Source organism: Coccinella septempunctata, chromosome 8 (assembly GCF_907165205.1).
Source record: "Coccinella septempunctata chromosome 8, icCocSept1.1, whole genome shotgun sequence".
NCBI classification, from domain to species: domain Eukaryota; kingdom Metazoa; phylum Arthropoda; class Insecta; order Coleoptera; family Coccinellidae; genus Coccinella; species Coccinella septempunctata.
This window is the reverse complement of record NC_058196.1, coordinates 22,252,437-22,274,020: the sequence shown is the minus strand read 5'-3', so window position 1 is coordinate 22,274,020 and position 21,584 is coordinate 22,252,437. Positions and strand designations below refer to the sequence as shown.

General features: G+C 35.6%; 1 protein-coding gene, 1 long non-coding RNA gene and 19 other non-coding genes across 22 annotated transcripts in view; 20 read left to right on the top strand and 1 right to left on the bottom strand.

Moving 5' to 3' along the window:
• Positions 1 to 21,584, top strand: part of LOC123318428 (PDZ domain-containing protein 8) — a 41,405-nt gene that overhangs the window by 12,389 nt on the left and 7,432 nt on the right. The window contains exons 10-12 of one of the 2 annotated variants that reach the window (XM_044905044.1): positions 65 to 299; positions 2,733 to 2,976; positions 7,216 to 7,502. In XM_044905044.1, coding sequence (XP_044760979.1) covers positions 65 to 299; positions 2,733 to 2,976; positions 7,216 to 7,502 — 766 coding nt within the window. The remainder of the gene's footprint in view (positions 1 to 64; positions 300 to 2,732; positions 2,977 to 7,215; positions 7,503 to 21,584) is intronic. The other variant, XM_044905045.1, reaches the window with a different exon arrangement.
• On the top strand, positions 8,151 to 8,357 carry LOC123319609. Its single transcript, XR_006538565.1, has one exon. It is a non-coding gene; the product is annotated as a small nucleolar RNA U3 (small nucleolar RNA).
• On the top strand, positions 8,866 to 9,072 carry LOC123319602. Its single transcript, XR_006538558.1, has one exon. It is a non-coding gene; the product is annotated as a small nucleolar RNA U3 (small nucleolar RNA).
• On the top strand, positions 9,585 to 9,791 carry LOC123319601. The gene has a single exon (XR_006538557.1). It is a non-coding gene; the product is annotated as a small nucleolar RNA U3 (small nucleolar RNA).
• On the top strand, positions 10,296 to 10,502 carry LOC123319618. Its single transcript, XR_006538574.1, has one exon. It is a non-coding gene; the product is annotated as a small nucleolar RNA U3 (small nucleolar RNA).
• Positions 11,012 to 11,218, top strand: LOC123319685. The gene has a single exon (XR_006538631.1). It is a non-coding gene; the product is annotated as a small nucleolar RNA U3 (small nucleolar RNA).
• Positions 11,795 to 12,001, top strand: LOC123319698. Its single transcript, XR_006538643.1, has one exon. It is a non-coding gene; the product is annotated as a small nucleolar RNA U3 (small nucleolar RNA).
• LOC123319697 lies at positions 12,578 to 12,784 on the top strand. The gene has a single exon (XR_006538642.1). It is a non-coding gene; the product is annotated as a small nucleolar RNA U3 (small nucleolar RNA).
• On the top strand, positions 13,289 to 13,495 carry LOC123319616. Its single transcript, XR_006538572.1, has one exon. It is a non-coding gene; the product is annotated as a small nucleolar RNA U3 (small nucleolar RNA).
• On the top strand, positions 14,005 to 14,211 carry LOC123319696. The gene has a single exon (XR_006538641.1). It is a non-coding gene; the product is annotated as a small nucleolar RNA U3 (small nucleolar RNA).
• LOC123319695 lies at positions 14,721 to 14,927 on the top strand. Its single transcript, XR_006538640.1, has one exon. It is a non-coding gene; the product is annotated as a small nucleolar RNA U3 (small nucleolar RNA).
• LOC123319684 lies at positions 15,437 to 15,643 on the top strand. The gene has a single exon (XR_006538630.1). It is a non-coding gene; the product is annotated as a small nucleolar RNA U3 (small nucleolar RNA).
• On the top strand, positions 16,220 to 16,426 carry LOC123319694. The gene has a single exon (XR_006538639.1). It is a non-coding gene; the product is annotated as a small nucleolar RNA U3 (small nucleolar RNA).
• Positions 16,936 to 17,142, top strand: LOC123319691. The gene has a single exon (XR_006538637.1). It is a non-coding gene; the product is annotated as a small nucleolar RNA U3 (small nucleolar RNA).
• Positions 17,719 to 17,925, top strand: LOC123319607. The gene has a single exon (XR_006538563.1). It is a non-coding gene; the product is annotated as a small nucleolar RNA U3 (small nucleolar RNA).
• Positions 18,435 to 18,641, top strand: LOC123319614. The gene has a single exon (XR_006538570.1). It is a non-coding gene; the product is annotated as a small nucleolar RNA U3 (small nucleolar RNA).
• Positions 18,444 to 19,163, bottom strand: LOC123318437. Its single transcript, XR_006538292.1, has 2 exons — positions 19,093 to 19,163; positions 18,444 to 19,025 (listed from the first exon to the last, which is right to left on the bottom strand). It is a non-coding gene; the product is annotated as an uncharacterized LOC123318437 (long non-coding RNA).
• Positions 19,218 to 19,424, top strand: LOC123319605. The gene has a single exon (XR_006538561.1). It is a non-coding gene; the product is annotated as a small nucleolar RNA U3 (small nucleolar RNA).
• LOC123319613 lies at positions 19,934 to 20,140 on the top strand. Its single transcript, XR_006538569.1, has one exon. It is a non-coding gene; the product is annotated as a small nucleolar RNA U3 (small nucleolar RNA).
• Positions 20,653 to 20,859, top strand: LOC123319690. The gene has a single exon (XR_006538636.1). It is a non-coding gene; the product is annotated as a small nucleolar RNA U3 (small nucleolar RNA).
• LOC123319615 lies at positions 21,364 to 21,570 on the top strand. The gene has a single exon (XR_006538571.1). It is a non-coding gene; the product is annotated as a small nucleolar RNA U3 (small nucleolar RNA).

The window sequence follows — 21,584 nt, the reverse complement described above, 5'->3', positions numbered from 1 at the left end:
TTATGATAAAAAAGAAATACAGTTCTCAGAAGAATGGAATCAAGCTCAATTTCATTTTTTTCAGCCAAACTCATCCCCTCCTGTCTCATTCTGGCTTCGAACATGTCTTCTGTTACGGTGACATCCTGTTATCTTTCATTTGGTCCCACGAAGAAGACGTTGAGCTGAAAAGGAAGGCTTCTATAGTCAGTTTAGAGCCAGATGGAAAAATATCTGAATCTGCGATCACTTCCTCTAAGCACGACTTCGTTAGGAGACAGTTCCACAGAACAACGCAGTGCGATTTTTGTACGAAAAAGGTCAGTGGTTAAAGTTTACTGTGTTTTATTTTACAAAAAGTGTTGCTTTGTAAACGTTCATGGGCGCCCGCAGAAATTTTTCTCAGGGGGGGGGGCAAAATATCATCTACGATTAGTTTTACTGAAAGAAAAATTTCTCTAACGGTGTCTATCAGAATTTCAGGGGGGGCCGTGGCCCCCCGTGGCCTCCCCTTCGGGCGCCCATGTAAACGTTGAATAACTTTTTCGTGCGCAGCTCCGGAGTGAAACTAACTACACACATTTTTCATTAATCACTCAATTATAACGATTTTAAATATAAATCTAACTCAATAGTTGGGGAGCCGACGATGCTAAATCGGGATGTACTCGAGCGTCGTATCTCTCAATATAAATTCATGCTAATCTGACAGCGTAGTGGGGCTAGCCGTACCGAAGAGTTGAAAATGGTAAAAAAAATAGTTTTCGAGCGTGTCAGATTTTTAGAGGATATGTTAAGGGTGTGTTCATAAACTTACTCCGAGAGTAGAGTATGAGTATGGTCATGCTCAGAGAGCATACTCTGAGGAACTAAAAGTACGTTTGTGAACGCTTCGGGTAATCAGAGCTTACTCAGAGCTTGCTCTGAGTAAGTTTGTGAACGCAACCTAAATGGACAAAATGAAGCTACTTTTCAAGAGACTGACAATTCGGACATGACGCGTGGTCACAGCGGTTTTACTTTGTCGGATCAACCTCTGAAATCTCCATTTCTATCAGAAGCAACGAACTGAAATTCAACAAATGCATCTCAATTCGAAAACAATGTACAGTTTCAAGATTTGGCTTCGATTGATCCAACAGTTTATTAGGAATTGAAATCATATTTTGTCGAATCGAACACTGAAATCTCAATTCCTATCAGAACTATCGAATTAAAATTCAACATGTGCATCTCAATTCGAAAACTATGTACAGTTTCAAGATTTGGCTCGAATCGATCTATGGGTTTTTGAGAAATTGATATCAAACTTTGCCGAATTGACCACCGAAATATCAATTCCTATATGAACTACCGAACAGAAATTCTACATATGCATCTCAATTCGAAAACTATAAATAGTTTCAAGATTTGGCACGAATTGATCAAACAGTTTGTGAGAAATTGATATCATACTTTGCCGAATTGACCACTGAAATCTCCATTTCTCTCAGAAGCAACGTAATGTAAAAAATTCGTTACTTGTACATACTCGAGCGTTAATACAGATGGTTAATCTCGTTGTTGCAGACGTGTTGACCCATTAATCTGACACTAATCAGGGGGGGGGGTTCTTAATCTGACAGTTTGAAGATGATGACAAGGCATTTTTTAAAATATCTCCCATCTTTAACCTCTAATCGTTTCTGTATTCATTATGATTATGAAAGTTGTAGATTATAAAATTCTATACAACTTTCGTCTGAAGCAATTTTACATACACTTAACCGTTTTCGAGTTAGAGAACGACAAGGCCAAGGAGCTTAACCACACACGCTAAAGGCAATGTAGAAATCCAGTCTAAGGTACATTCAAAAATGTTCAGGCGTACAAAAAATTGTTTCGGACAAAGTTTGTAGAAAATGTTATGCTCTACAACTTCTATAATGAATGCGAAAACAATTTGAAGCCCGGGATAGGATATAATTCAAAAAACTGATTTTTGAGGTCTTTATGGCCAATTTTTATTCATTTGGCTTGCATAAACTGTCGAATTATATTTTTTCCGTTATTCTTCTTCATTAGCTTCGAAAAATGAAAAAAAGCCACCTCGCTCGAGGATGTACACGTGACGTTTTTTTGCAAGTTTGGCGCCCTCCCACACATTTTCGTCACGCTTAAATTTTCAAATTAAGATTAAGAGAATATATACTTTTCAACATGTAATTAACCACATATATCTTAATCTGACACGCTCGAGTCGAGTATGTACAATGATCGTTTTTTTTACTATTCTTACAGGCTGTCTTAGACAATTCCCCCTGTATATTTTGGTAGGGGTACTCTACAGGGTCCCCTTATATTAATCTGACACGCTCGAATAAATCCCGAATTTCCCTCTCAGCCTCCCCAACTACAATATTTCATTCGGGGGAGAAGCGACTTTTCATGAAAAGTCACACTTCTCTTCCTTATGAAATAATATAGTGTTGTAATTCTCCTCATAATTTTAGGTGAGGTTAAAAAAAAATATCTTGCATTTTAAGTAATTCTATATCTGGCTGTTGAGAATAATAATGGAAATATAGGATTCACAATGCATAAGGAACAGATAGCTTTAGTTGGCCAGTGCGAGATGTAACAGATAGGTCTGAAATAGACGAGTTTCCGTTGGTCCAGTTGATAAATTGATGATCCCCTGTGAAATTCTGCGATATTTTGGACTGGTCGACTGACATTCGATATTATAAAGAAAAGTTTCTTGCGATTTTCAGATATGGCTGAAGGACGCCGTACAATGCAAAAACTGCTGCATGTGCTGCCATAAAAAGTGCATAGTGAAATGTCAACTGGTATCGGAATGTCATCCCTCCGTGACCATGGTTCCCAGTGGCACCCAACCGGAGATAACCATGACGGAGGCAGATGATTTGAACGTAACAGATTCTGAAGGTAAAGCCACCACACCCTCGAGCACTATAAAGAGAGTAAACAGTGTTAATAACTTATCAATACCAGGTACGTTGTGGTACTCTTTCGGGACCCCCTTGCTCTCTGCATCTTGATTCTTGCGCTGACAGCTTAATACGGATGCCGTTCTTAGATTTTAGTTGGTAATTTGACAGATTTGTCCGTCACTTGACGGAGATTGGTAATGATTGTTGCGTTGTTTAGTGAGCACTTGATATAATTTTAGTCATGCTGTATGCTTCTTTCGATATAGTATACATTTTTAGGGGAATCTAATTTTTAAGTGTACATACACACTCTTAGATATACAAAAATAATACATAAATTTTTGACAAAATCTACAGACGCTGACAGAGTAATGATTTTGCCTTTCAGTAGTACTAGTAGCTAGTTGTTAAGAAATAGGGTTGCAGAGTCCGATGAAAAACTACAATATCGTCTTTTATTTTACTTAATTTTGACGATACTCTCATATCGTATATAACAACATAACAACTTGACTTCTAGAAAATGCCTCTGTCTTGTCATTGTCTTATGTCAAACTCAACCACAGATATTACACTGAATATACTCAGTCTATAGAATATTTTCGTCATTGAATTAAAAAAAATTGCAACATTTTGCAGACTACCACGAACCTTCAATTTCAAGCTTTCTTGCACACCTTTTTATATAGATTTATAATAGATCGCTCACACTGGGTTCTTTGTTCCAGTCTGTGTATCTTTTGTAATAGCATTTAAAGTCCTTTTAAGTACTCAAATTCATGACAATCCGTGTATCTTTGCTTCACTTGGGCTTCAGTGAATATCACTAAGTATTTACATGAAACTCAATGCATTGTTTCAGTATAACAATTTAACATTCACCCTTAATGAACAAATCGTTTAGTTATTTGCCAGAGTTGAGTACTATTCGCCCACACTGATGCCTGGTGTTTCTCTTTAACTATTATATGGTTAGCATTATAGCTTCGCCTTTTTGATTTGCTGAAATTCATATTGGCTTTTTCAAGTAGATATCTGAATTCCGAAAGTTCGGACACAATCTAAATTAGCAGGCTGCTGCTGAGGTTATAGGCTTATTATGCGTCCCCTAACAATGCGAAAAAATATTATAAAAAAAACCCGATTCAAAATCGGTAAAAAAATTTTGATGGAAATCGGAAAAACGGTTTTTGAGTCAAAAAAAATTCTGTCTGTATGTGTGTAATCTATTGTGAACACGCTTCAAGTCGTAATTTTCAAGCTATGGAGTCAAATTTCGGCAGTATTATGTGGATTCACGGTGGTACGATAAGCCTGTCGATTTTGATAGAAATCGGAAAAACGGTTTTTGAGTCAAAAAAATTCGGTCTGTATGTGTAATCTATTGTGAACACGCTACAAGTCATAATTTTGAAGCTATCGAGCCAAATTTCTTCGGCATTTTGCGGATCCATTTTGAAGGAAATCGGAATTGTTCTGGGCACAAAACTGCTCGCCTCCATACTAAATTACATAAGGGCGATCTTATACAATGTCATCGCGCTTTTATACTAGGAAAATACTGAAAAGAATATGACAATAATCGTTCCAAATGATATAGAATGTTATGGGTCAGTGCAAGTACTGTTTTACCTCGTGTTTTACCTTCACCCATCTGAAGATGCTTCACTGATTCCGAAACGTGTACTCGTACAAAAAAGGCTCACAGTTCAATATCAGCTTATGGATTATCCCATAGAATATCTAATTAATATTTCAATATGTGCACTGATTATTATTATCAACTCACAAATATTTACTTCTGCACAATATAGAACGGAAAGTAGAGGTGCATTTCTTTCATACGATGTTACATTGATTTTTCTGCGATGTTATATTGTCACATCGCAGTTGGCTTTGAGTGATTATCTGCTTCTCCTTTACTAAATGTTTTGTACTTAATGTCAAAATTGAAGCACAATACACTTTTACAGTCTTTTATAAAAACCTTGAATTTACTATTTATATCTCTCGAAATATCTGTGTTATAGGTATATAATTTGTTGAATTGAAGAACGTCAGATTTACTAATACAGAGAAATTCTTGGTTTTTGTTAAGGCCTATTGAAATTTAACATATATGCCTCCTCCACTTTAATCCTGGAATGGATCCAACTCATTTTACTGATTATCAAACGAATAATTCATTATATACTGATATCTGAATGAGTCAGGGTAAAAAAATTAGGTACCTATAAGACAACTCTACTTTCCGCAGTAATATAGAATGATCCTTTGAAATTACCACTTCAAATATTTCTGCACTCTCTTCGTACTAGGCCTTTGAATAATTGTATTGCATCTTTATGTCGCAAGAATGCTCCAGATTCATGATGTCGCAAGAAGTTTAACCTATTTTTCTTTTAGATTAGTTTGTTATAACTTAATAGGAAAAAATCACTGATATGACAATTGAACCAACGCAAACGAAGAATAGATAACTAATAATGGACTTTGACTCGTACAAATATTTTAACAGTAGATTTTTGAGGTCAAAAGAAACACTTTTTTCCAATACCATTTTTTCCGATTCGGCTCTGATAAAAAGATATAGCCATTTTAAGTTTTCATAATGAGCTATGCCACCATTTGAAAAACTCCCTTCAGAAAAACAAGCTAAATCTATGACACTACACATCTGTGGATCTTTTGAACATTCGGCCAAAGTACCCAATTTTCCGAATATCACAGATATTTTTATTTGCGAACATCAAATTACTCAAAAAACGACACTTTATACGAGAAAATATGAGGAATACAATTTTTGTGGTACGTAATGGATATAATAACAAGCTGGAAGACGAGGTTGATATCTTGTGTTCGAAAAAGATTAATCAAATAAATGAAAAACGAAATTTATTTCATTCGATAAAACTGTTTGTGAGAAGCCGATTCGGAGAAAATGGTATAGGAAGAAAGTTTTTTTTTCACCTCCAGAATCTACTATTAAAATATTTGTACGAGTCAAAGACTAGCTCTGGCTACTTGAACACTATCAGATCTCAGATACTCATGCAATTTTTGCAATTCCTTCACAATTTCCAGGTAAACACAAAAGTTGTAGACAATTTAATTGTCTACCATACTTTTGATGCATTTTCCGAATAACCTGACATAAATTTTTTCTCTATACATTGTATTTGGCACTGGAGTAATAAAGATTCAAAACAAATATTATAGAGTTAATCTAACTCTATAATCTTTGGATTCAAAAAAGGTAGTTTTGATTTCTCCATTTCTAGGGGTTCTCTGGATGGGTCAAATATTTGTTGTTTAAGTACTCCTAATCATAAACCGATTAGGGGCTTCACGCACGTCCGACAACTATTTTTCGTACTGGGTACCACTTTTAAAAGAAGTATCTTTTTCAATACTTCAAACATTACTGCCTTATTTCTCTACCTATACAGGCCGAAATGAAAGAGAATCCTTTTTTTCAGGCAATATTTCAATATTTTCAACACTAGGGTCATGCTATTACGGTGTATTCCAACAGATGTTTTTTATGATATGTTTGATTTTCGAAATCGACCAACAAACAAATTCCGAGGAAGAATCATTGCAAATTTAGATTCCGTACCTACCAGAGTCTTTGGTACCTACCATCGCTCTTGCTCTGGAGTGTTAAAAAATTTTCGCTTAGATTTTGAGATTCATTTGAGGAATTAAGTGAAATTTACTTGTGAATGTGAAAGTGAGAATTATTTGTGAAATTAGAATTGCGCGTATTTTTACCATCAACAAGGTATTTCTGAAAATCATTCACATTGATTCTGTTATTATTACTTAATTTGCTCAAACTGCTTATTTGAAGAAAAATTAGAAAATCAATTTTTATTTTGTAGCCCCCAATAGTTGAAAAGTAGAATTGCTAATTATTTCAAAACAATGAGTAAAAAAGGCGGCTTTCTAACATATATAATTCTTGGAATCTCCATTGTAATGAAATATTGATTCCTGGAAATATCTTCTTAAAAGATAACTTGATGAAGTAGAAAATCCAAGATTGTGAATTTTTGATACATGTCCAGTTTGGGTATGTGCCGACGAACGCTGTTTTTTTTTAGATACATATAGAATTTTGAAATTCTAGAGATGAAAGGATCCCAAGAGAAGTCGATAAATATTTCGTGAAGAAACATTATTGCTTATTATCAGTACAACCGAACCGCCCACACTAATTATTGTATCATAATGTACAGGCGTCAAAGTTGTATATGAGTTCGTAAGGAAAAAAAATTAAGATAAACCATTTCTACAGGTTCCCAACTGTCGAACAGTCAGTCTAGAAGCCTGCCACCTTCGCCACAACGCACCCCTAGCAGGAAACAGTCTCTAACCAACGTCAACCCGTTTCTCATGTGTCCGGCAGTCCTTGAGGAGATACAGAAAAACCCACAGGAGTCCATCGAGGCCATCAATAGGTTACTGGAGCAGGTACTCCTTTGTCCAGCCGACGAGTATCTGATGGACGCCGCCAAGGAGAGTGGACAACAGCTCTACAATCATCTGACCTACAATGAAAGAACTGACAAGATCAATGTTATGGTGAGATGCATTTATTTCTCTCCATCAGTTTTTTAATTCCTAAGCTTATAATGATTGTTCATGAGGTATTCTCGGGGTAGGTTTGGACGTCAATAATACCCACTACCTCGTGATTTATATTTGTTAAAAAAACAAATTAACAATCTATCATTAGTTTAGTTCACTTATGCCAGGGCGTGTCAGTATTCGACAAAACTCATGCTCGATTGATTTAACGTTTCAAGTTTAGATAGGGTTTAATTTTTAAGAATCGTCTAATTCGTTTGTACCAATCTCCGATTCCGATTAAGTTATGCCCGTTTGCTTCGACTTATAAGGCAAACTCAACGTTGAATCATACTTATTTCAGTAACATGGTAACATTGGTAACTCATATAGAAATCATTAAAATAAGTAAGCCAGAATCCTGCCTCAAATAAGTCGGTTCAAAAGAGCTACGACCTTTCAGCCACCTCAAATTTCAATAATAAATAATAGTATAATTCACCCAAGGGAAACAGAATTCATTAAGAATTTGTTAGTTATTATTATATTATTGCGTGACATGTAGAAGTAGAAAGTTTTGCTATTAGATGGCTCTGACTTTTAGCCAATACCCACAATCTTCTTACCTTTCAACATAAAGCCTCGAAGTTGGTTGAGAACTTTAAGATCATACTTCACAGGATCATTTCTGTAGTATATCTTCACACATTCTCAACTCACATTGAGAGTGGTCGTAACCTCGACGATGAGTCGTAGTTTCGTGTCTTGAGCGTGAGGCAAGCTCAGGGAATTCCTCGTGAAATCCTTGTGGCTATCGATGATCGTTCAGCTGGATTAGTTCAGTTACGGACACGAAACAATCTGAGGGGTTGCCTCTTTTCATTAAATCAATGTAACAGCGACTGTTGAAATCATTTTCTCATTTGAGTATCTGATTCCTCATTTTTTAATTGATATTTCCTCATCGTGTATTCAATTAAGACAGATTACAACTTTAACTTTTTTCAATCATTATAAGTTATTGGAAGAAATTTTCTAATTACTTATACTACTTTACATATACTCAAATTGCTTCACTTCGATCCACTGCTTATACTTCTTTTATTGAATTTTCGTGAAACACTGTGGAGGTTTCACCTTTTTTCACGAAAACTGAGATTGCTTCACGAAAACTGCGCATGCTAGCCCACCACGGAAATTACATTTCCGATCCAGAATCTTATCATTATTTTGGATCTGATTATTATCGGTACCTTTAAAACAGGTAAAATCGACTTTTGAAGTAGAAAGTTTTGCTGTTAGATGGCTCTGACTTTTAGCCAATACCCACAATCTTCTTACCTTTCAACATAAAGCCTCGAAGTTGATTGAGAACTTTAAGATCATACTTCACAGGATCATTTCTGTAGTATATCTTCACACATTCTCAACTCACATTGAGAGTGGTCGTAACCTCGACGATGAGTCGTAGTTTCGTGTCTTGAGCGTGAGGCAAGCTCAAGGAATTCCTCGTGAAATCCTTGTGGCTATCGATGATCGTTCAGCTGAATTAGTTCAGTTACGGACACGAAACAATCTGAGGGGTTGCCTCTTTTCATTAAATCAATGTAACAGCGACTGTTGAAATCATTTTCTCATTTGAGTATCTGATTCCTCATTATCTAATTGATATTTCCTCATCGTGTATTTAATTATGACAGATTACAACTTTAACTTTTTTCAATCATTATAATTTACCTATTGGAAGAAATTTTCTAATTTTTTATACTACTGTACATATAATCAAATTGCTTCACTTGGATCCACTACTTATACTTCTTTTGTTGAATTTTCGTAAAACACTGTGGAGGTTTCACCTTTTTTCACGAAAACTGAGATTGCTTCACGAAAACTGAGCATGCTAGCTCACCACAGAAATCACATTTCCGATCCAGAATCTTATCATTATTTTGGATCTGATTATTATCGGTACCTTTAAAACAGGTAAAATTGAGTTTTGAAGTAGAAAGTTTTGCTGTTAGATGGCTCTGACTTTTAGCCAATACCCACAATCTTCTTACCTTTCAACATAAAGCCTCGAAGTTGATTGAGAACTTTAAGATCATACTTCACAGGATCATTTCTGTAGTATATCTTCACACATTCTCAACTCACATTGAGAGTGGTCGTAACCTCGACGATGAGTCGTAGTTTCGTGTCTTGAGCGTGAGGCAAGCTCAAGGAATTCCTCGTGAAATCCTTGTGGCTATCGATGATCGTTCAGCTGAATTAGTTCAGTTACGGACACGAAACAATCTGAGGGGTTGCCTCTTTTCATTAAATCAATGTAACAGCGACAGTTGAAATCATTTTCTCATTTGAGTATCTGATTCCTCATTTTCTGATTGATATTTCCTCATCGTGTATATAATTAAGACAGATTACAACTATAACTTTTTTCAATCATTATAAGTTATTGAAAGAAATTCTCTACTTATACTACTTTACATATACTCAAATTGCTTCACTTCGATCCACTACTTATACTTCTTTTATTGAATTTTCGTGAAACAATGTGGAGGTTTAACCTTTTTTCACGAAAACTGAGATTGCTTCACGAAAACTGAGCATGCTAGCTCACCACAGAAATCACATTTCCGATCCAGAATCTTATCATTATTTTGGATCTGATTATTATCGGTACCTTTAAAACAGGTAAAATTGAGTTTTGAAGTAGAAAGATTTGCTATTAGATGGCTCTGACCTTTAGTCAATACCCACAATCTTCTTACCTTTCAACATAAAGCCTCGAAGTTGGTTGAGAACTTTAAGATCATACTTCACAGGATCATTTCTGTAGTATATCTTCACACATTCTCAACTCACATTGAGAGTGGTCGTAACCTCGACGATGAGTCGTAGTTTCGTGTCTTGAGCGTGAGGCAAGCTCAAGGAATTCCTCGTGAAATCCTTGTGGCTATCGATGATCGTTCAGCTGGATTAGTTCAGTTACGGACACGAAACAATTTGAGGGGTTGCCTCTTTTCATTAAATCAATGTAACAGCGACAGTTGAAATCATTTTCTCATTTGAGTATCTGATTCCTCATTTTCTGATTGATATTTCCTCATCGTGTATATAATTATGACAGATTACAACTTTAACTTTTTTCAATCATTATAATTTACCTATTGGAAGAAATTTTCTAATTATTTATACTACTGTACATATAATCAAATTGCTTCACTTGAATCCACTACTTATACTTCTTTTGTTGAATTTTCGTAAAACACTGTGGAGGTTTAACCTTTATTCACGAAAACTGAGATTGCTTCACGAAAACTGAGCATGCTAGCTCACCACGGAAATTACATTTCCGATCCAGAATCTTATTATTTTGGAACTGATTATTATCGGTACCTTTAAACCAGGTAAAATTGACTTTTGAAGTGGAAAGTACTGCTATCAGATGGCTCTGACTTTTAGACAATACCCACAATCTTCTTACCTTTCGACATAAAGCCTCGAAGTTGGTTGAGAACTTTAAGATCATACTTCACAGGATCATTTCTGTAGTATATCTTCACACATTCTCAACTCACATTGAGAGTGGTCGTAACCTCGACGATGAGTCGTAGTTTCGTGTCTTGAGCGTGAGGCAAGCTCAAGGAATTCCTCATGAAATCCTTGTGGCTATCGATGATCGTTCAGCTGAATTAGTTCAGTTACGGACACGAAACAATCTGAGGGGTTGCCTCTTTTCATTAAATCAATGTAACAGCGACTGTTGAAATCATTTTCTCATTTGAGTATCTGATTCCTCATTATCTAATTGATATTTCCTCATCGTGTATTCAATTATGACAGATTACAACTTTAACTTTTTTCAATCATTATAATTTACCTATTGGAAGAAATTTTCTAATTATTTATACTACTTTACATATAATCAAATTGCTTCACTTGGATCCACTACTTATACTTCTTTTGTTGAATTTTCGTAAAACACTGTGGAGGTTTCACCTTTTTTCACGAAAACTGAGATTGCTTCACGAAAACTGAGCATGCTAGCTCACCACGGAAATTACATTTCCGATCCAGAATCTTATTATTTTGGAACTGATTATTTTCGGTACCTTTAAACACGGAAATTACATTTCCGATCCAGAATCTTATTATTTTGGAACTGATTATTATCGGTACCTTTAAACCAGGTAAAATTGACTTTTGAAGTAGAAAGTACTGCTATCAGATGGCTCTGACTTTTAGCCAATACCCACAATCTTCTTACCTTTCGACATAAAGCCTCGAAGTTGGTTGAGAACTTTAAGATCATACTTCACAGGATCATTTCTGTAGTATATCTTCACACATTCTCAACTCACATTGAGAGTGGTCGTAACCTCGACGATGAGTCGTAGTTTCGTGTCTTGAGCGTGAGGCAAGCTCAAGGAATTCCTCGTGAAATCCTTGTGGCTATCGATGATCGTTCAGCTGAATTAGTTCAGTTACGGACACGAAACAATCTGAGGGGTTGCCTCTTTTCATTAAATCAATGTAACAGCGACTGTTGAAATCATTTTCTCATTTGAGTATCTGATTCCTCATTATCTAATTGATATTTCCTCATCGTGTATTTAATTATGACAGATTACAACTTTAACTTTTTTCAATCATTATAATTTACCTATTGGAAGAAATTTTCTAATTATTTATACTACTGTACATATAATGAAATTGCTTCACTTGAATCCACTACTTATACTTCTTTTGTTGAATTTTCGTAAAACACTGTGGAGGTTTCACCTTTTTTCACGAAAACTGAGATTGCTTCACGAAAACTGAGCATGCTAGCTCACCACGGAAATTACATTTCCGATCCAGAATCTTATTATTTTGGAACTGATTATTTTCGGTACCTTTAAACACGGAAATTACATTTCCGATCCAGAATCTTATTATTTTGGAACTGATTATTATCGGTACCTTTAAACCAGGTAAAATTGAATTTTGAAGTAGAAAGTACTGCTATCAGATGGCTCTGACTTTTAGCCAATACCCACAATCTTCTTACCTTTCGACATAAAGCCTCGAAGTTGGTTAAGAAATTTAAGATCATACTTCACAGGATCATTTCTGTAGTATATCTTCACACATTCTCAACTCACATTGAGAGTGGTCGTAACCTCGACGATGAGTCGTAGTTTCGTGTCTTGAGCGTGAGGCAAGCTCAAGGAATTCCTCGTGAAATCCTTGTGGCTATCGATGATCGTTCAGCTGAATTAGTTCAGTTACGGACACGAAACAATCTGAGGGGTTGCCTCTTTTCATTAAATCAATGTAACAGCGACAGTTGAAATCATTTTCTCATTTGAGTATCTGATTCCTCATTTTCTGATTGATATTTCCTCATCGTGTATATAATTAAGACAGATTACAACTATAACTTTTTTCAATCATTATAAGTTATTGAAAGAAATTCTCTACTTATACTACTTTACATATACTCAAATTGCTTCACTTCGATCCACTACTTATACTTCTTTTATTGAATTTTCGTGAAACAATGTGGAGGTTTAACCTTTTTTCACGAAAACTGAGATTGCTTCACGAAAACTGAGCATGCTAGCTCACCACAGAAATCACATTTCCGATCCAGAATCTTATCATTATTTTGGATCTGATTATTATCGGTACCTTTAAAACAGGTAAAATTGAGTTTTGAAGTAGAAAGATTTGCTATTAGATGGCTCTGACCTTTAGTCAATACCCACAATCTTCTTACCTTTCAACATAAAGCCTCGAAGTTGGTTGAGAACTTTAAGATCATACTTCACAGGATCATTTCTGTAGTATATCTTCACACATTCTCAACTCACATTGAGAGTGGTCGTAACCTCGACGATGAGTCGTAGTTTCGTGTCTTGAGCGTGAGGCAAGCTCAAGGAATTCCTCGTGAAATCCTTGTGGCTATCGATGATCGTTCAGCTGGATTAGTTCAGTTACGGACACGAAACAATTTGAGGGGTTGCCTCTTTTCATTAAATCAATGTAACAGCGACAGTTGAAATCATTTTCTCATTTGAGTATCTGATTCCTCATTTTCTGATTGATATTTCCTCATCGTGTATATAATTATGACAGATTACAACTTTAACTTTTTTCAATCATTATAATTTACCTATTGGAAGAAATTTTCTAATTATTTATACTACTGTACATATAATCAAATTGCTTCACTTGAATCCACTACTTATACTTCTTTTGTTGAATTTTCGTAAAACACTGTGGAGGTTTAACCTTTATTCACGAAAACTGAGATTGCTTCACGAAAACTGAGCATGCTAGCTCACCACGGAAATTACATTTCCGATCCAGAATCTTATTATTTTGGAACTGATTATTATCGGTACCTTTAAACCAGGTAAAATTGACTTTTGAAGTAGAAAGTACTGCTATCAGATGGCTCTGACTTTTAGCCAATACCCACAATCTTCTTACCTTTCGACATAAAGCCTCGAAGTTGGTTGAGAAATTTAAGATCATACTTCACAGGATCATTTCTGTAGTATATCTTCACACATTCTCAACTCACATTGAGAGTGGTCGTAACCTCGACGATGAGTCGTAGTTTCGTGTCTTGAGCGTGAGGCAAGCTCAAGGAATTCCTCGTGAAATCCTTGTGGCTATCGATGATCGTTCAGCTGAATTAGTTCAGTTACGGACACGAAACAATCTGAGGGGTTGCCTCTTTTCATTAAATCAATGTATCAGCGACTGTTGAAATCATTTTCTCATTTGAGTATCTGATTCCTCATTATCTAATTGATATTTCCTCATCGTGTATTTAATTATGACAGATTCAAACTTTAACTTTTTTCAATCATTATAATTCACCTATTGGAAGAAATTTTCTAATTATTCATACTACTTTACATATAATCAAATTGCTTCACTTGGATCCACTACTTATACAACTTTTGTTGAATTTTCGTAAAACACTGTGGAGGTTTCACCTTTTTTCACGAAAACTGAGATTGCTTCACGAAAACTGAGCATGCTAGCTCACCACGGAAATTACATTTCCGATCCAGAATCTTATTATTTTGGAACTGATTATTATCGGTACCTTTAAACCAGGTAAAATTGACTTTTGAAGTAGAAAGTACTGCTATCAGATGGCTCTGACTTTTAGACAATACCCACAATCTTCTTACCTTTCGACATAAAGCCTCGAAGTTGGCTGAGAAATTTAAGATCATACTTCACAGGATCATTTCTGTAGTATATCTTCACACATTCTCAACTCACATTGAGAGTGGTCGTAACCTCGACGATGAGTCGTAGTTTCGTGTCTTGAGCGTGAGGCAAGCTCAAGGAATTCCTCGTGAAATCCTTGTGGCTATCGATGATCGTTCAGCTGAATTAGTTCAGTTACGGACACGAAACAATCTGAGGGGTTGCCTCTTTTCATTAAATCAATGTAACAGCGACTGTTGAAATCATTGTCTCATTTGAGTATCTGATTCCTCATTATCTAATTGATATTTCCTCATCGTGTATTTAATTATGACAGATTACAACTTTAACTCTTTTCAATCATTATAATTTACCTATTGGAAGAAATTTTCTAATTATTTATACTACTGTACATATAATCAAATTGCTTCACTTGGATCCACTACTTATACTTCTTTTGTTGAATTTTCGTAAAACACTGTGGAGGTTTCACCTTTTTTCACGAAAACTGAGATTGCTTCACGAAAACTGAGCATGCTAGCTCACCACGGAAATTACATTTCCGATCCAGAATCTTATTATTTTGGAACTGATTATTATCGGTACCTTTAAACCAGGTAAAATTGACTTTTGAAGTGGAAAGTACTGCTATCAGATGGCTCTGACTTTTAGACAATACCCACAATCTTCTTACCTTTCGACATAAAGCCTCGAAGTTGGTTGAGAACTTTAAGATCATACTTCACAGGATCATTTCTGTAGTATATCTTCACACATTCTCAACTCACATTGAGAGTGGTCGTAACCTCGACGATGAGTCGTAGTTTCGTGTCTTGAGCGTGAGGCAAGCTCAAGGAATTCCTCATGAAATCCTTGTGGCTATCGATGATCGTTCAGCTGAATTAGTTCAGTTACGGACACGAAACAATCTGAGGGGTTGCCTCTTTTCATTAAATCAATGTAACAGCGACTGTTGAAATCATTTTCTCATTTGAGTATCTGATTCCTCATTATCTAATTGATATTTCCTCATCGTGTATTCAATTATGACAGATTACAACTTTAACTTTTTTCAATCATTATAATTTACCTATTGGAAGAAATTTTCTAATTATTTATACTACTTTACATATAATCAAATTGCTTCACTTGGATCCACTACTTATACTTCTTTTGTTGAATTTTCGTAAAACACTGTGGAGGTTTCACCTTTTTTCACGAAAACTTAGATTGCTTCACGAAAACTGAGCATGCTAGCTCACCACGGAAATTACATTTCCGATCCAGAATCTTATTATTTTGGAACTGATTATTTTCGGTACCTTTAAACACGGAAATTACATTTCCGATCCAGAATCTTATTATTTTGGAACTGATTATTATCGGTACCTTTAAACCAGGTAAAATTGACTTTTGAAGTAGAAAGTACTGCTATCAGATGGCTCTGACTTTTAGCCAATACCCACAATCTTCTTACCTTTCGACATAAAGCCTCGAAGTTGGTTGAGAACTTTAAGATCATACTTCACAGGATCATTTCTGTAGTATATCTTCACACATTCTCAACTCACATTGAGAGTGGTCGTAACCTCGACGATGAGTCGTAGTTTCGTGTCTTGAGCGTGAGGCAAGCTCAAGGAATTCCTCGTGAAATCCTTGTGGCTATCGATGATCGTTCAGCTGAATTAGTTCAGTTACGGACACGAAACAATCTGAGGGGTTGCCTCTTTTCATTAAATCAATGTAACAGCGACTGTTGAAATCATTTTCTCATTTGAGTATCTGATTCCTCATTATCTAATTGATATTTCCTCATCGTGTATTTAATTATGACAGATTACAACTTTAACTTTTTTCAATCATTATAATTTACCTATTGGAAGAAATTTTCTAATTATTTATACTACTGTACATATAATGAAATTGCTTCACTTGAATCCACTACTTATACTTCTTTTGTTGAATTTTCGTAAAACACTGTGGAGGTTTCACCTTTTTTCACGAAAACTGAGATTGCTTCACGAAAACTGAGCATGCTAGCTCACCGCGGAAATTACATTTCCGATCCAGAATCTTATTATTTTGGAACTGATTATTATCGGTACCTTTAAACCAGGTAAAATTGAATTTTGAAGTAGAAAGTACTGCTATCAGATGGCTCTGACTTTTAGCCAATACCCACAATCTTCTTACCTTTCGACATAAAGCCTCGAAGTTGGTTAAGAAATTTAAGATCATACTTCACAGGATCATTTCTGTAGTATATCTTCACACATTCTCAACTCACATTGAGAGTGGTCGTAACCTCGACGATGAGTCGTAGTTTCGTGTCTTGAGCGTGAGGCAAGCTCAAGGAATTCCTCGTGAAATCCTTGTGGCTATCGATGATCGTTCAGCTGAATTAGTTCAGTTACGGACACGAAACAATCTGAGGGGTTGCCTCTTTTCATTAAATCAATGTAACAGCGACTGTTGAAATCATTTTCTCATTTGAGTATCTGATTCCTCATTATCTAATTGATATTTCCTCATCGTGTATTTAATTATGACAGAAAACAACTTTAACTTTTTTCAATCATTATAATTTACCTATTGGAAGAAATTTTCTAATTATTTATACTACTGTACATATAATCAAATTGCTTCACTTGGATCCACTACTTATACTTCTTTTGTTGAATTTTCGTAAAACACTGTGGAGGTTTCACCTTTTTTCACGAAAACTGAGATTGCTTCACGAAAACTGAGCATGCTAGCTCACCACGGAAATTACATTTCCGATCCAGAATCTTATTATTTTGGAACTGATTATTATCGGTACCTTTAAACACGGAAATTACATTTCCGATCCAGAATCTTATTATTTTGGAACTGATTATTATCGGTACCTTTAAACCAGGTAAAATTGACTTTTGAAGTAGAAAGTACTGCTATCAGATGGCTCTGACTTTTAGCCAATACCCACAATCTTCTTACCTTTCGACATAAAGCCTCGAAGTTGGTTGAGAGCTTTAAGATCATACTTCACAGGATCATTTCTGTAGTATATCTTCACACATTCTCAACTCACATTGAGAGTGGTCGTAACCTCGACGATGAGTCGTAGTTTCGTGTCTTGAGCGTGAGGCAAGCTCAAGGAATTCCTCGTGAAATCCTTGTGGCTATCGATGACCGTTCAGCTGAATTAGTTCAGTTACGGACACGAAACAATCTGAGGGGTTGCCTCTTTTCATTAAATCAATGTAACAGCGACTGTTGAAATCATTTTCTCATTTGAGTATCTGATTCCTCATTATCTAATTGATATTTCCTCATCGTGTATTTAATTATGACAGATTACAACTTTAACTTTTTTCAATCATTATAATTTACCTATTGGAAGAAATTTTCTAATTATTTATACTACTGTACATATAATCAAATTGCTTCACTTGGATCCACTACTTATACTTCTTTTGTTGAATTTTCGTAAAACACTGTGGAGGTTTCACCTTTTTTCACGAAAACTGAGATTGCTTCACGAAAACTGAGCATGCTAGCTCACCACGGAAATTACATTTCCGATCCAGAATCTTATTATTTTGGAACTGATTATTATCGGTACCTTTAAACCAGGTAAAATTGACTTTTGAAGTAGAAAGTACTGCTATCAGATGGCTCTGACTTTTAGCCAATACCCACAATCTTCTTACCTTTCGACATAAAGCCTCGAAGTTGGTTGAGAAATTTAAGATCATACTTCACAGGATCATTTCTGTAGTATATCTTCACACATTCTCAACTCACATTGAGAGTGGTCGTAACCTCGACGATGAGTCGTAGTTTCGTGTCTTGAGCGTGAGGCAAGCTCAAGGAAGTCCTCGTGAAATCCTTGTGGCTATCGATGATCGTTCAGCTGAATTAGTTCAGTTACGGACACGAAACAATCTGAGGGGTTGCCTCTTTTCATTAAATCAATGTAACAGCGACTGTTGAAATCATTTTCTCATTTGAGTATCTGATTCCTCATTATCTAATTGATATTTCCTCATCGTGTATTTAATTATGACAGATTACAACTTTAACTTTTTTCAATCATTATAATTTACCTATTGGAAGAAATTTTCTAATTATTTATACTACTGTACATATAATCAAATTGCTTCACTTGGATCCACTACTTATACTTCTTTTGTTGAATTTTCGTAAAACACTGTGGAGGTTTCACCTTTTTTCACGAAAACTGAGATTGCTTCACGAAAACTGAGCATGCTAGCTCACCACGGAAATTACATTTCCGATCCAGAATCTTATTATTTTGGAACTGATTATTATCGGTACCTTTAAACACGGAAATTACATTTCCGATCCAGAATCTTATTATTTTGGAACTGATTATTATCGGTACCTTTAAACCAGGTAAAATTGACTTTTGAAGTAGAAAGTACTGCTATCAGATGGCTCTGACTTTTAGCCAATACCCACAATCTTCTTACCTTTCGACATAAAGCCTCGAAGTTGGTTGAGAGCTTTAAGATCATACTTCACAGGATCATTTCTGTAGTATATCTTCACACATTCTCAACTCACATTGAGAGTGGTCGTAACCTCGACGATGAGTCGTAGTTTCGTGTCTTGAGCGTGAGGCAAGCTCAAGGAATTCCTCGTGAAATCCTTGTGGCTATCGATGACCGTTCAGCTGAATTAGTTCAGTTACGGACACGAAACAATCTGAGGGGTTGCCTCTTTTCATTAAATCAATGTAACAGCGACTGTTGAAATCATTTTCTCATTTGAGTATCTGATTCCTCATTATCTAATTGATATTTCCTCATCGTGTATTTAATTATGACAGATTACAACTTTAACTTTTTTCAATCATTATAATTTACCTATTGGAAGAAATTTTCTAATTATTTATACTACTGTACATATAATCAAATTGCTTCACTTGGATCCACTACTTATACTTCTTTTGTTGAATTTTCGTAAAACACTGTGGAGGTTTCACCTTTTTTCACGAAAACTGAGATTGCTTCACGAAAACTGAGCATGCTAGCTCACCACGGAAATTACATTTCCGATCCAGAATCTTATTATTTTGGAACTGATTATTATCGGTACCTTTAAACCAGGTAAAATTGACTTTTGAAGTAGAAAGTACTGCTATCAGATGGCTCTGACTTTTAGCCAATACCCACAATCTTCTTACCTTTCGACATAAAGCCTCGAAGTTGGTTGAGAAATTTAAGATCATACTTCACAGGATCATTTCTGTAGTATATCTTCACACATTCTCAACTCACATTGAGAGTGGTCGTAACCTCGACGATGAGTCGTAGTTTCGTGTCTTGAGCGTGAGGCAAGCTCAAGGAAGTCCTCGTGAAATCCTTGTGGCTATCGATGATCGTTCAGCTGAATTAGTTCAGTTACGGACACGAAACAATCTGAGGGGTTGCCTCTTTTCATTAAATCAATGTAACAGCGACTGTTGAAATCATTTTCTCATTTGAGTATCTGATTCCTCATTATCTAATTGATATTTCCTCATCGTGTATTTAATTATGACAGATTACAACTTTAACTTTTTTCAATCATTATAATTTACCTATTGGAAGAAATTTTCTAATTATTTATACTACTGTACATATAATCAAATTGCTTCACTTGGATCCACTACTTATACTTCTTTTGTTGAATTTTCGTAAAACACTGTGGAGGTTTCACCTTTTTTCACGAAAACTGAGATTGCTTCACGAAAACTGAGCATGCTAGCTCACCACAGAAATCACATTTCCGATCCAGAATCTTATCATTATTTTGGATCTGATTATTATCGGTACCTTTAAAACAGGTAAAATTGAGTTTTGAAGTAGAAAGTTTTGCTGTTAGATGGCTCTGACTTTTAGCCAATACCCACAATCTTCTTACCTTTCAACATAAAGCCTCGAAGTTGATTGAGAACTTTAAGATCATACTTCACAGGATCATTTCTGTAGTATATCTTCACACATTCTCAACTCACATTGAGAGTGGTCGTAACCTCGACGATGAGTCGTAGTTTCGTGTCTTGAGCGTGAGGCAAGCTCAAGGAATTCCTCGTGAAATCCTTGTGGCTATCGATGATCGTTCAGCTGAATTAGTTCAGTTACGGACACGAAACAATCTGAGGGGTTGCCTCTTTTCATTAAATCAATGTAACAGCGACAGTTGAAATCATTTTCTCATTTGAGTATCTGATTCCTCATTTTCTGATTGATATTTCCTCATCGTGTATATAATTAAGACAGATTACAACTATAACTTTTTTCAATCATTATAAGTTATTGAAAGAAATTCTCTACTTATACTACTTTACATATACTCAAATTGCTTCACTTCGATCCACTACTTATACTTCTTTTATTGAATTTTCGTGAAACAATGTGGAGGTTTAACCTTTTTTCACGAAAACTGAGATTGCTTCACGAAAACTGAGCATGCTAGCTCACCACAGAAATCACATTTCCGATCCAGAATCTTATCATTATTTTGGATCTGATTATTATCGGTACCTTTAAAACAGGTAAAATTGAGTTTTGAAGTAGAAAGATTTGCTATTAGATGGCTCTGACCTTTAGTCAATACCCACAATCTTCTTACCTTTCAACATAAAGCCTCGAAGTTGGTTGAGAACTTTAAGATCATACTTCACAGGATCATTTCTGTAGTATATCTTCACACATTCTCAACTCACATTGAGAGTGGTCGTAACCTCGACGATGAGTCGTAGTTTCGTGTCTTGAGCGTGAGGCAAGCTCAAGGAATTCCTCGTGAAATCCTTGTGGCTATCGATGATCGTTCAGCTGGATTAGTTCAGTTACGGACACGAAACAATTTGAGGGGTTGCCTCTTTTCATT